Source organism: Procambarus clarkii, chromosome 45, assembly GCF_040958095.1.
Source record: "Procambarus clarkii isolate CNS0578487 chromosome 45, FALCON_Pclarkii_2.0, whole genome shotgun sequence".
In the NCBI taxonomy this organism is placed as follows: Eukaryota; Metazoa; Arthropoda; class Malacostraca; order Decapoda; family Cambaridae; genus Procambarus; species Procambarus clarkii.
The window spans coordinates 23902825-23915754 of NC_091194.1; the positions used below are offsets into that span (position 1 = coordinate 23902825).

Genomic DNA, 12930 nt, shown 5'->3' on the forward strand with positions numbered 1-12930 from the left:
CTCTCTCTCTCTCTCTCTCTCTCTCTCTCTCTCTCTCTCTCTCTCTCTCTCCCTCTCTCTCTCTCTCTCTCTCTCTCTCTCTCTCTCTCTCTCTCTCTCTCTCTCTCTCCCTCTCTCTCTCTCTCTCTCTCTCTCTCTCTCTCTCTCTCTCTCTCTCTCTCTCTCTCTCTCTCTCTCTCTCTCTCTCTCTCTCTCTCTCTCTCTCTCTCCCTCTCTCTCTCTCTCTCTCTCTCTCTCTCTCTCTCTCTCTCTCTCTCTCTCTCTCCCTCTCTCTCTCTCTCTCTCTCTCTCTCTCTCTCTCTCTCTCTCTCTCCTCTCTCTCTCTCTCTCTCACTCTCTCTCTCTCTCTGAAGATCCCTGAAGATATATATGACAACTTGCTGCATGGGTACATGAAATCCATGTACCAATTAAAAATTGTCCAAACTTGATTTATGTAAAATGATTCTTTATTATGAAAATATATGTGGCCTTTATTATATTTTGAAAGAAAGTCATTAAAGGGTTGTATTATTGTTTTGTCAGTTTCAGCTGTATTTTTAGGATTATACGAAAATGGTGGTTTAGGAACAATGAAGATGCCTTTAAAAGTATTTATATCTTCAATAAACAGGGTGAATAATAATTTTAAAATGGATTGCCTGATGACGGATTGTAATGTTTGCTGGAAAATGGATTGTAATGTTTGCTGGATAATGGATTGTAATGTCCCTTGAGGTACTTCATGTACTTCATAGAACTCTGATTAATTGATGAGTGATTAACTGGTGATGGATTGTAATATCTCCTGAGAGAATTCAGAGGAACCGGTTTGATTGATGGAGGAATGAAATGTTACTTCTGGTATTTCTGAAGACTCTGTAACGTTTCTAGAGGTACTTTAGAGGACGCTGTTTCATCTGTTTGTAATTCTTCTTCTCCAACTCCTGTTTCTTCTTCTTCCTCCTCGTCCTCCACATTAATATGAAATTTAATGCTAGTAAAAGTATTTAATGTATTAACGTTCTTAGCCTCTATTTTGCATTTCACCTCATTATTACCTTCTTTAAGTTCAAGTTTCATTACCACAAATGGCGGTAATGAATCTGATTCTTCTTCCGTTGGGAAATCATATTTATAAAATCCCTGAACAAATATGTCATGACTGGCTGCATTGAAACATGATATCCACTGTCTGTTCATGTAAATAGGTTTGGTTCCATTTTGTGAATTTGTACGTACTGCTTCTATATGGTTCTTTAATTGCACATCTTCTATTTCATTTACATCAGTATAAACATCAGGCTTGAAATCAGGAATATTCCATTGAAATAAAAGAATTGGATTTTTAGAATAATACCCCTTATCATGCACAGAATTTTGCCATATTTTATCTATGTAAAAAGAATCTTTATGATACAAATATCGGTGGGCTTGATTATAATTTAAAGTAAAGTCATTAAAAGGTTTTATTACTCTATTCCAAATTTCGAGTCTATTCTTAGGGTTATACGAAAATGGTGGTTTAGGAATAACAACGAGACGCATATAAGTTTTTATATCCACGATAAAAGGGGAGAATAATGATTCCAAAATAGATTTCCTGATGGCAGATTGTACTGTTTGGGTGATGATGGACTGTAAAGTTTCTGGGGATACTTCAGAGGAGGACTTTGTTTGACTAATGACAAACTGCATTGTTTAATTGATGAGAGATTGTAACATTTCTCGAGATAATTCATATGATTCTGCTTGACTGATGAATGATTGTAACTTTTGACTAATGATAGATTGTAATGTTTCTGGTGACACGTCTGAGGAGGACTCTATTTGACTGTTGGAGGATTGCAATGTTCCTTAAAGTGCTTCAAATGATTCTGTTTGACTACTTGAAGATTGTAATGTTTCTTGAGGTAATTCAGTGGCCTCAGTTTGTAATGTTTCTTTAGGCAGTTCAGAATCCTTAGTTTGTAATGTTTCTTGAGGCGGTTCAGAATCCTCAGTTTGTAATGTTTCCTGAGGCAGTTCAGTATGCTCAGTTTGTAATGTTTCCAGAGGCGATTCAGAATCCTCAGTTTGTAATGTTTCTTGAGGCGGTTCAGAATCCTCAGTTTGTAATGTTTCCTGAGGCAGTTCAGTATGCTCAGTTTGTAATGTTTCCTGAGGCGATTCAGAATCCTCAGTTTGTAATGTTTCTTGGGGCAGTTCAAAGACCTCAGATTGTAATGTTTCTTGAGGCAGTTCAGAGGCTTCAGTTTGTAATGTTTCTTGAGGCAGTTCAGAATCCTCAGTTTGTAATGTTTCTTGAGGCAGTTCAGAATCCTCAGTTTGTAATGTTTCTTGGGGCAGTTCAAAGACCTCAGATTGTAATGTTTCTTGAGGCAGTTCAGAGGCTTCAGTTTGTAATGTTTCTTGAGGCAGTTCAGAATCCTCAGTTTGTAAGGTTTCTGGAGACAGTTCAGAGGCCTCAGTTTGTTAGGTTTCTTGAGGCAGTTCAGATTGGAGATATATTAAGAGAGGTATACAGTATAGATATAATGTTTTATAACAATCTTGTGTGTTTTAGAGGAACTCTTGAAATCTCAAAATGAAAACGATTAATAAATTATTATTTTTAATGTGCCTCGTAGTTTTTCCAAGACACCAACTGCTTCTTATAATGTTGTGTGCATCTATAAAAATCATTAAACAACGCAATTGGAGCCATATTAAAAGAGGTATAGAGATATTATGTTTTAAAACATTCTTGACTTTATTTTTAGACAAACTAATGAAATTTCAAAATAAAAGTGAACCATAGATTTTTATTTTTAATGTGCCTAATAGCTTTCCCGAGACACCAACTGCTTCTTATAATGTTGAGTTTATCTATAAAAATAATTAATAATGCGTTGGAAATGATATTAAGAGAGGTATAGAGATATTTTATTTCATAACGATCTTGTATTTTTTTTAGAGAAACTCTTAAAATCTCGAATTGAAAATGAACCATAGATTATTTTTTTTAATGTGCATAATAGCTTTTCCAAGACACCAACTGCTTCATATAATATTGTGATTGTCTAAAGATCATTAACAATGCGATTGGAGCCATATTAAAAGAGGAATAGAGGCATTATATTTTATAACGATCTAGTGTTTTTGTTTTTTAGAGAAAGTCATGATATGACAAAATAAAAACGAACCATAAATTTTTATTTTTAATGTGCCTAATAGCTTTTCCGAGACACGAACTGCTTCTTTTAATGTTGTGGGCATCTATAAAATTACTTAACAACGCGATTGGAATGATATTAAGAGAGAGATATAGATATTATGTTTTATAACAATCTTGTGGGTTTTTTTAGAAACTCATTAAATCTCAAAATGAAAACGAACCCTGAATTATTATTTTCAATGTGCTTAATAGCTTTTTCAATACAACTACTACTTCTTATAATGAGACACTTTTTTTAGAGACACTCATGAAATCTCTAGATGAAAATGAACCATAAATTATTATTTTTAATATAATAATTGCTTTCTTACAATTGTTTTCTTGCACAACACATTAAGGAGCCAACGCAGGAAAATAATATTTTAGATTTAGTGTTAACAAACAGGGAAACATAAATTAATGACATCGAAATTGGGAGTAAGATAGGGAACAGTGATCACCAAAAAATCAGATTTAGCAAAGAATGGAATAGATCTGTGGGAGAAAATTTTGTTAGAGTGCCAGATTTTCGAAAATCTGATTTTAATATTCTAAGAAATTTCTGGGGTCAAATATTTTGGAAAGTCTTCGGCATAGGGTGTGCCGAAGTGTGTGATCGGTGGGCCGATCTTGGAGCAAGACGTGAACCCAGTGATGCGTGATGTAAAGGAGGATTTCGATTTGGATTCTAAATATAACTTATTTACAAATATTCTAAACAAAGCAAAGGAATGTAGTATACCTTACAAATTGAATACATCAAATACAAATGACCCAAAATGGATAACAAAGGATCTGAAAAACCTTATAGGTAGAAAGAGAGCTTGGTACAAAAGGATTAAGAATGGGGAAGTCAGTTTAGAACAAGAATTCGCACACTGGTTAGAAATGTTAAAAAAGAGATAAGGGAGAGCAGAAAGAAACTATGAAGTTCGTATAGCAGGCCAAGCAAAGGCAAATCCTAAAGGTTTTTTTTCAGATATATCGAACAAAGGTTAGGGAAAGGATAGGTCCATTAAAATCCGAGACAGGTCAGATAACGGATAATGACGAGGAGATGAGTAGTATTTTTAATAAATATTTTATCTCTGTATTTACTAAAGAAGAACTTAACTCTATGCCTTTAGCCGAACAAGTCTATGTGGGTGGGGATGAGGACAGGTTGAATAGTCTAACAGTTACAAAACTCAAGCCAAACAAATCCCCAGGGCCGGATGAAGTGTTTGCCAGGGTTATCTTCTTGAGGTTATCTTGAGATGATTTCGGGGCTTTTTTAGTGTCCCCGCGGCCCGGTCCTCGACCAGGCCTCCACCCCCAGGAAGCAGCCCGTGACAGCTGACTAACACCCAGGTACCTATTTTACTGCTAGGTAACAGGGGCATAGGGTGAAAGAAACTCTGCCCATTGTTTCTCGCCGGTGCCTGGGATCTAACCCAGGACCACAGGATCACAAGTCCCGCGTGCTGTCCGCTTGGCCGACCGGCTCCCGGGCAAAGCAATGCACTAGGGTTTGATGGTCCCATCGAAATGATGGGCCCAGCCCATCTGTTAAGGTGCAGGATTACCCTCAGAGTTATGCACAAATTATTTACATTATAAATATAATTTGAAAAGGAATTTGAACCCCAAGCCTTTCCAGTGAGAGGTCGAGTAATTATCCACTCTGCCAAGAGTTGTCTCATTAACAATGTGGTAGCAAGGGGGGCCCTTGAACCATGGGACCCCCTGAACACTACCCAGTGTGCCCATACATTAAGACAACACTGCTGGAGAGCTTAAAGAATGCAAACAGGAGCTTTGCGATCCATTGTCTATCATATTTAATAAAACATTAAAGTCAAGCATAGTGCCAGAGTCGTGGAAGGTTCCTAATGTGGTACCATTTTTTAAGAAAGGAGATAGATCACTTGCATCAAACTATCGGCCAATTAGGCTAACGTCTATTGTGTGAAAGTTACTTGAATTGATAATTGCAAATACCATTCGTTTTCATCTTGAAAAACATAAATTAATAAACGAGTCACAACCTGGTTTTACAAATGGCCGTTCATGTTTAACAAATTTGTTATCTTTTTATTCCAGCATAGTTGAGGCAGTTGATAGTGGTAAGGTTTGCGATGTTGTGTACCTTGACTTTAGGAAAGCTTTTGATACAGTGCCACATGAAAGACTGATTAAAAAGTTAGAGGCTTATGGTATTGGGGTGTTATGTTAAATTGGATTAGGGCATGGCTATACCAAAGGAAACAGAGAGTTAGTATAAAATGGGTTAAGTCAGAGTGGGGGAAAATGTTGTAAGTGGAGAGCCTCAAGGTTCTGTCTTGGGACCTCTGTTGTTTAAAATATGTATAAATGATTTAGATTCAGGTTTGAGTAGCAATATATGCAAAATTGCCGATGATACACAAATCGCTAGGGGAAATTAACACTGAAGAAGACTCACTATCACTTCAAGTTGCTCTAAATAGGGTTTTGAAATGGTCAAAGGATTGGCAGATGCAGTTTAATGGTGATAAATGTAAAGTTCTGAGACTAGGTAATGATGATAGAGTTACAAGATACGAGCTAGATGGTGTTGAGATTGCGAAGTCGGACTGCGAAAGGGATCTGGGAGTTATGATTAGCAAGAATTTAAAACCAAAGGAGCAATGCATGAATATTCGTAATAAGGCAACTGTTGAAGGTAATGAAGGCAAATGAAATGAAGCTGCTCCTGCAGCAGCTGAAGGAGGCATTCGAGCAGAATTCCGTGTTAAGGTTCATTTACGAGATGGAGAATGGTGGGAAGCTGCCCTTTCTAGATGTAACAGTCACAGAAAGGAACGGAGCCTTCCACACTGCAATCTACATTAAGGAAATAAACATAGGAATGTGCCTCAATGCCAATAGTGACTGCCCAGAAGGGTAGAACAACACTCCAGAAGGAGTGTTGTCAACGCTTAAATCGACCGGGCTCTCAGCCACAGCTAAGGATGGAAGCAAGTCGATGAAGATCTCTGTAGGGTAAGGTAGGTCCTAGTCAACAATGGGTTCTCTAACGGTTATGCTGAAGACGTCATAAAAAAAATGTGAAACGCCATGCAACCTCTGAAGAGTCAACTAGCACAACACTTGTACCCCTTATTATACTGTTTAACAGGAACTTCTTTTCGAAGGTTCATAAATTGGAGGAAAGGGTTCTGAAAGATATTATTGATAGGAACGTTATCCCAAGAGACAAATATCAGAAAATACAATTGACAATTTACTACAAAAACAAAAAAACGGCCAACCTACTCATGAAAGCCTCCCCAGACCCCAAACAGAACGCCCGGAAGGAAACCAACGTCGTTTATGCCTTCACATGCCCGCTTGGGGACTGTAAGCCCCAAGGAACTCAGTATACAGGCATTACCTCAAACCAAGGATTCAATATCAGATACAGTGCAGTGCGATATATATATTTATATGGTCTACTCACATAGCCCAAGAGACGAAGGTTCACTTAAACACGTATTAAAAGTGATGATAAGTTTACTCAAGAAACTACACTTGATCCGCATTAACAATGATGTAATTGGAGCTGTCCACCGGCGGCATCACTCCTCACGCGCCTCTGGCAACACAGTCAACTGGACTATCCAGAAGCTCACTCCTGGCCTCCTGGATCTAACTATTTCCTCCAGCTGCCCAAAATGTCTCTACACCCACGTGCATATATATATATATATATATACATTACCTCATGCCTACATGAGTAATTTGGCTCCTAGCCTAAACTCTCTACCGCACTGGTAGTAGTAAAAAAAACAATGCTCACGACATCCAAGATATTCAAGCTCACCTATATCAAAGGGGATATGGGGGGAAAATTATCTACCTTAACTTTTAACTCTTTCTGCTACATAGTCGACGTATCTTCTGATGAGGGTTGCTGAGGTCCGCAATCCTAGCGTTTAGTCCTCCGTTGATCAGGGTCCTGTTCACACAAGGTCCTCAGTCGACTTGTAGATGCACGTCTTCGCTGATCTCAGACTCTGCTGGCAGGTCCTGCTCCTCTTCCTCTCGAGGTACTGGAGTCAGGTCCCCGTGCGCCTCGTCCTCCCTTCACAGGAGCTGTGGACACCACTTGCAGTCCGGACCAGCTTCCCCTCCTCAAAACTACAGTGGACTTTGCCCAGCCACAGCAGCTCGCCTGATGCGTTTGAACGTGGCCCACTAGGCATCCCAGCCCAACGTTTGTCTCTGCCACAGACTATCAGTAATGGAGCTCTTATCGCCCTAACATCAGCCAAGCCTTGCTTTCATGTTTTCCCTATGTGTAAAGTGATGTTCCACGACGTCTGTGATATCAATGTGGCTGCTTGGGTCCACTGGTTGGGGTTACGCTAGCCTGCAAATTGAGAGCTCATTCGAGCGTAGCAACACTCTATGACGGGTCGTGACGTACTGAGACCACCGGGGCGCCCACCGCCCGGAGTCCTCCGCCTCATGACGTCACACCGCCCGAGGGCTCCTTCCCATTGGTCTATGATGTCACATGACCCTACCCTGCCATTCAACAACCGGCAGGCGTCACACTCCTTTGGCGGGAAGCTGAGCGCCTCGGCGCCATCTTGTAACTCAAAAGGGCGTAAGCCCCTTGTGTAACCAAACTAAAACGGCAAATTCACTGCCAACACGATAACGTTCCATACTCTCATATATGTCAAAATGTTTCCTGAACATCAGAGGACGTTCAGGTTGCAGATATATGACTCTTGATATCGGGACAGTAAAGATATAAGGGTAGGAGACCGTCACATACCCCTCCCCTTAAAATAAGAGTCATATCTAATGACGAGCACTTGAGAGGGCAACGGGTGTTCTTGCTCCTCCTCTTTCTGACATGCCTATCCTCCAGTCAGTGACGTGGCTCGTACCACCTCGCCAGTCACTCGCGTTACTCCTACACTTCACCTGGGACCGGATGAGATGGGTGTTCCCCGAAGCCCTACAAGGAGTCCTCCTTCTGTGTCCCCGAGTACGTTCCAGCAACTCATTCGTTATCTCTATAAAACATGTGTTTGTGTTTGTATCTACGCTGTGCACCCTTAAGTACTCCTGCACCCCTACTCTGTCCTACAGGTACACCTTGCTTTCTCTCACACTCTTCTCTTAGCCACTCTTCTCTTCACCACTCTTCTCTCTTCCCGGTTCCTCTTCTCCTGTAAGTGCACTGTGTCCTCACTGCGACACTTGTTACCTGTTCTTCATCCAGCAACTTCCTCTCTTCTATACTAGGCTTTGGCGTTGACCCAGTGCCCCTCTGGCTAGGCTGGCTCCCACCATGGGTGTACCTGTTCCCTGCTTTCTTCTTACACCTGCCATTTCAATAACATCCATTCCACTGCTCTTGACGAACATCTTCATTCCTCCACGAAAGCTTCTTCCCTGAAAACGTGTTTCTAGGTTAGTTGTCGGGCCTACTTACCTCCCTGTGGCTAAACTCGCCAAAGTAGTTCTTCTTACCCTAACACTATTTTCTTTGCTGGTGTAGGGTACAGTACGTCGTGGCTCCTCCACTATGTCCCTCACAGCCGCTTGCTCACTCACTGAGCTCACCTTGCTCACACCTCCAGGTGGAGGGAGTTCGACCTGCAGTTCTTCCATCGCCCCAGGCGCCCATACTGCTGCTGCACCTCGCCACTCCTCCACTTGCATCATCAGGCTTAGTCGTAGGTCCTCGTCGGGTCTCTCAACGACCTCCAACAACCTCTCTGCACTCTCGCCCTCGTCGTCGTCCTCCCTGGCGACGTTATCATCGGCGCGGTCGGCTCCCTCACTACTGCCTGAGTCGACTTGTTCCTCACCCTGACAAGGTTTCACCCCTGCCTGATTCATAGGCGTTCCTGGCCCAATCAGGTTGTACGCTGTCTCCACCTAAGTCGTTGCCCAGCACCATCTGGACATGTTTTAGTGGTAAGTTTGGGGCTACAGCTACAATGGCCTTTTCGACTCCCTAGTCGGACCCCAGCTGCACCTCTTGAAGTGGTAACCTGCATTCCTGCCCTACACTGCGTAGTCTCACCACTCCCACAGGTGACTCATCAAAATCCTTGGGAAGAATATCCCTGGCCACCATACTCACGTCAGCACCTGTATCGCGAAGCAATGCAACATCCACAGGGTCTGACTCCCCAAACTTCACTGTACCCCCGGAAACAAAAGGATGCTCACCCATCTATATTTCCCAACCATTTACATTGGGACCATTATAGTAAGGAGTATGGGTAACTAACTCTTCTTCCAACATCAGCCCTACTGTCTTCTGGTGCTTGTCACACTCTCAAGCATAATGTCCCTTCACACCACAGTTGTAACGTGACCCTACTCTGGGTAGACCTCTCCCAGTCACCTGGTCCACACCTTGCTGGATTGTCAAGCTCTGGGTCCTCTCAGAGTTCCCAGACACGTACTCTCTACTCAAGCTGCTTGCACCATAGTGCCTACCTGTACTGCCACTTGGAGACTTCCTCGTGGGCTCTCGCAAGCTCACCTGGGCTTGGGTCTTGTCACTTGAGTGGTACGATACACCTGATCTGTTCCCACTCTTCACATTATGGCTTCTCCACGAGCGGTCGTCCTCCTGCAGGGCTGGCCGTCTGAGTCGACTCTCCCTCAGAGAGCCCAATGCCTCCTCCAACATGTCCGCTCGATCAGCTGCTGTCTTGAGATACTTAATGTCTGCTTCCCGTACTCTAACCGTTAGCTCCGGGTGGAATACCGACATAAACTCTTCCATTATCATCAGTTGCCAGATCTCCTCGGCCGTCTCAGCTCCATCGGCCTTCAGCCACCTCAAGTACCTCCATTCCATTTCTCTGCCAGTCTTGGCGTACGACTTCCCCGGTGCTCGGGTGCACTCCCGGAATCTCTTCCTGTACAGTTCTGGCGTCAATTTGAAAGAATGCAGCACGGCATTCTTCACGGCCTCATACCTTGTACATTCGTCGAGGTCCAGCATGTTAATTAAATGCCTCAAGTGCCTCGCCAGTCAGCCTACTCTGGACCAATTCCGCCCTATCCGCTTCCGGCCATTTCTTCAAGGTCGCGACCCTTTCAAAATGGCCGAAAAACCCTCGGCCTCATGAGGTACGAAAACTGGCAGGTCTCGTTCCTTCAGCCGGTGGGCATCCTGTTGCCTGGGTGGCGGTGGTGGGGTCACCTCCAGCTCTGCTCGCCTCAGCTCGACCTCCTTGTTGGCCTCTATTTCCTACTGACGTAACTGGATCTGGGCGTCGCGCTCTTCCCGTCGTAATTGCGCTTCCCGCTCTTCCCGTCGTAATTGCGCTTCCCGCTCTTCCCGTTTCAGCTGTGTCATCTCGCTCTTCCCGTCGCAGCTGTGCCTCTCGCTCCTCCCGTTGCAGCCGTGCTTCTTGCTCCTCCCATTGCAGCTGGACGTCTTTCCTCACGCTCTTCCATTTACAGCTGCACTCACGCTCTTCTCTCCTCAGCTGCGCCTCCAACTGCATCTTCATCAGCTCCAATTTCACACTTCTGCTTCCGCTGGACCCCCTGCTGCTTCCTGCGTTGCTCCGGTCCCCACCAACACTGGCAGGTGTTGTTGTTGGAGGATGAGAAAATAGCTAGGTTTGTGGAGTCGAGGGACGAGGGAGTGCTGGAAGAGTGCACCAAGACCCAGCTGCAGCTAGTGGTAGACCACTTTGGGTGGCAGAGCGACGAATAGAGATCGTGGCTCTGCTCAAGGCCCTAGAAGAGGCCACTAGGGAAGAACCGTCCCAAGCACCTGCCAGTGCAGGCAAGCAGTGTAAACTAAAATCACAGACCAAAATCGACACTCAACATCGACCTTGGGATCGCTGTCCCTGTACTTGCAATCCGTGGCAACACTCACTCAAGATCCTGGCAAGGTCGCCACTCTCACGTTTCACCCATTTTTAACTTGTGTAATTAGGGTTATTCCTTTGGGTCTTCGCCCCCTCCGTACCCGAGCGCCACTGCTCGCCCTGGGGCCCCTCATTCTACCAAGAGCTGGCCTTGAATTGCACTCCTGGCGATTGGGGAACTCCAACCTCACCTCACCTGTCTCTCGATTGAACCTGCCCGCTGTGACAATGGGAACTCTCTCCCTATCAAGGTCTCCAGCTGTGTGCTTGCGCTCGTGTCCCAGCAACACTCCTCAAACTTTCAGTAGTCTTATTTGTTACCTCAAACCAAGGATTCAATATCAGATGCAGTGCAGAACGATATATATATATTTATATGGCCTACTCAAATAGCCCTAGAGACGAAGGTTCACTCACACACGTATTAAAATTGATGATAAGTTTACTCAAGAAACTATACTGGATCCGCATAAACAATGATGTAATTGGAGCTGTTCGACGGCGGCATCACTCCTCACGCGCCTCTGGCAACACAGTCAGCTGGACGATCCAGAAGCTCGCTCCTGGCCTCCTGGATCTAACCACTTCTTCCAGCTGCCCAAAATGTCTCTACACCCACGTGAATATATATATATATATATACATTAACTCACGCCTACATGAGTAACATGGCTCCTAGCCTAAATTCTCTACCACACTGGTAGTAATAATAGAGACAATACTCACGACATACAAGATATTCTAGCTCACTTATATCAAAGGGAAAATGGGGGGAAAATGATCTACCTTAACTCTTTCTGCTACATAGTCGACGTATCCTCTGGCGAGGATTACTGAGGTCCCCGGTCCTGGTGTTTGGGCGTCCCTTGATCCGGGTCCTGTCCACACAAGGTCCCCAGTCAACTTGTAGATGCGCGTCTTCGCCGTTCTCACACTCTGCAGGCAGGTCCTCCTCCTCTTCCTCTCGAGATACTGGAGTCAGGTCCTCGTGCGCCTCGTCCTCTTCCTCTCTTCACTGGAGCTGTGGACACAACTTGCAATCCGGACCAGCTTCCCCTCCTCAAATCTCAAGTGGACTTGGCTCAGCTACAGCAGCTCGCCTGATGCGTTTCAACATGGCCCGCAAGGCGTCCCAGATATCCCAGCCCAACGTTTGACTCTGTCACAGGCTATCAGTAATGGAGCTCTTGGCGCTCTAACGTCAGCCAATCCTTGTTTTCATGTTCTCCCTAGGAGTAAGGTAATGTCCCACGACGTCTGCGATATCAATGCGGCTGCTTGGGTACACTGGTTGGGGTTTCCCAGCCTCCAAATTGGGAGCTCACTCGAGCGCGGCCACACTCTGTGACGGGTTATCTTCTTAAGGTTATCTTAAGATGATTTCGGGGCTTTTTAGTGTCCCCGCGGCCCGGTCCTCGACCAGGCCTCCACCCCCATGAAGCAGCCCGTGACAGCTGACTAACACCCAGGTACCTATTTTACTGCTAGGTAACAGGGGCATAGGGTGAAAGAAACTCTGCCCAATTTTTCTCGCCGGCGCCTGGGATCGAACCCAGGACCACAGGATCACAAGTCCAGCGTGCTGTCCGCTCGGCCGACCGGCTCCCTAACGACAGGTCGTGACATAATGAGCCCACCGGGGCACTCGCCGGCCGGAGCCCTCTTCCTCGTGATGTCACACCGCCCGAGGGCTCCTCCCCATTGGTCTATGATGTCACGTAACCCTACCTGGCCAATCAACAGCCAGCAGGCGTCACGCACCTTTGGCGGGAAGCTGAGCGCCTCGGCGTCATCTTGTAACTCGAAAGGGCGTAAGCCACTTGTGTAACAAAACTAAAACGGCAAATTCATTGCTAACTCGATAACGTTTCATACTCTCATTTATTT

The 12930-nt window shown here is 44.6% G+C and overlaps 2 protein-coding genes across 2 annotated transcripts in view; both read right to left on the reverse strand.

The window, feature by feature from the left end:
* Positions 1 to 12647, reverse strand: part of LOC138350481 (uncharacterized) — a 398783-nt gene extending 386136 nt beyond the window's left edge. The window contains exon 1 of the mRNA XM_069301499.1: positions 12517 to 12647. The gene's annotated coding sequence lies outside the window, so the exon portion shown is untranslated. The remainder of the gene's footprint in view (positions 1 to 12516) is intronic.
* Positions 1837 to 9037, reverse strand: LOC123770078 (110 kDa antigen-like). The gene is made up of 3 exons (XM_069300936.1): positions 8759 to 9037; positions 8494 to 8587; positions 1837 to 2426 (listed from the first exon to the last, which is right to left on the reverse strand). Exons 1-3 carry the CDS (start codon positions 9035 to 9037, stop codon positions 1837 to 1839), a joined length of 963 nt encoding a protein of 320 aa, XP_069157037.1.
* Positions 12648 to 12930: the final 283 nt, after the last annotated feature.

Excerpts from the sequence above, each read along its gene's own strand:
- LOC123770078 (XM_069300936.1), bottom strand. The coding sequence starts at position 9,037 with ATGAATCAGGCAGGGGTGAAACCTTGTCAGGGTGAGGAACAAGTCGAC. Across the intron at positions 8,588-8,758 it reads CACCTGGAGGTGTGAGCAAG|GGAAGAAGCTTTCGTGGAGG; the intron begins GTGAGCTCAGTG and ends ACACGTTTTCAG. Across the intron at positions 2,427-8,493 it reads AAGAAGAAAGCAGGGAACAG|AAACCTTACAAACTGAGGAT; the intron begins GTACACCCATGG and ends AACTGTCTCCAG.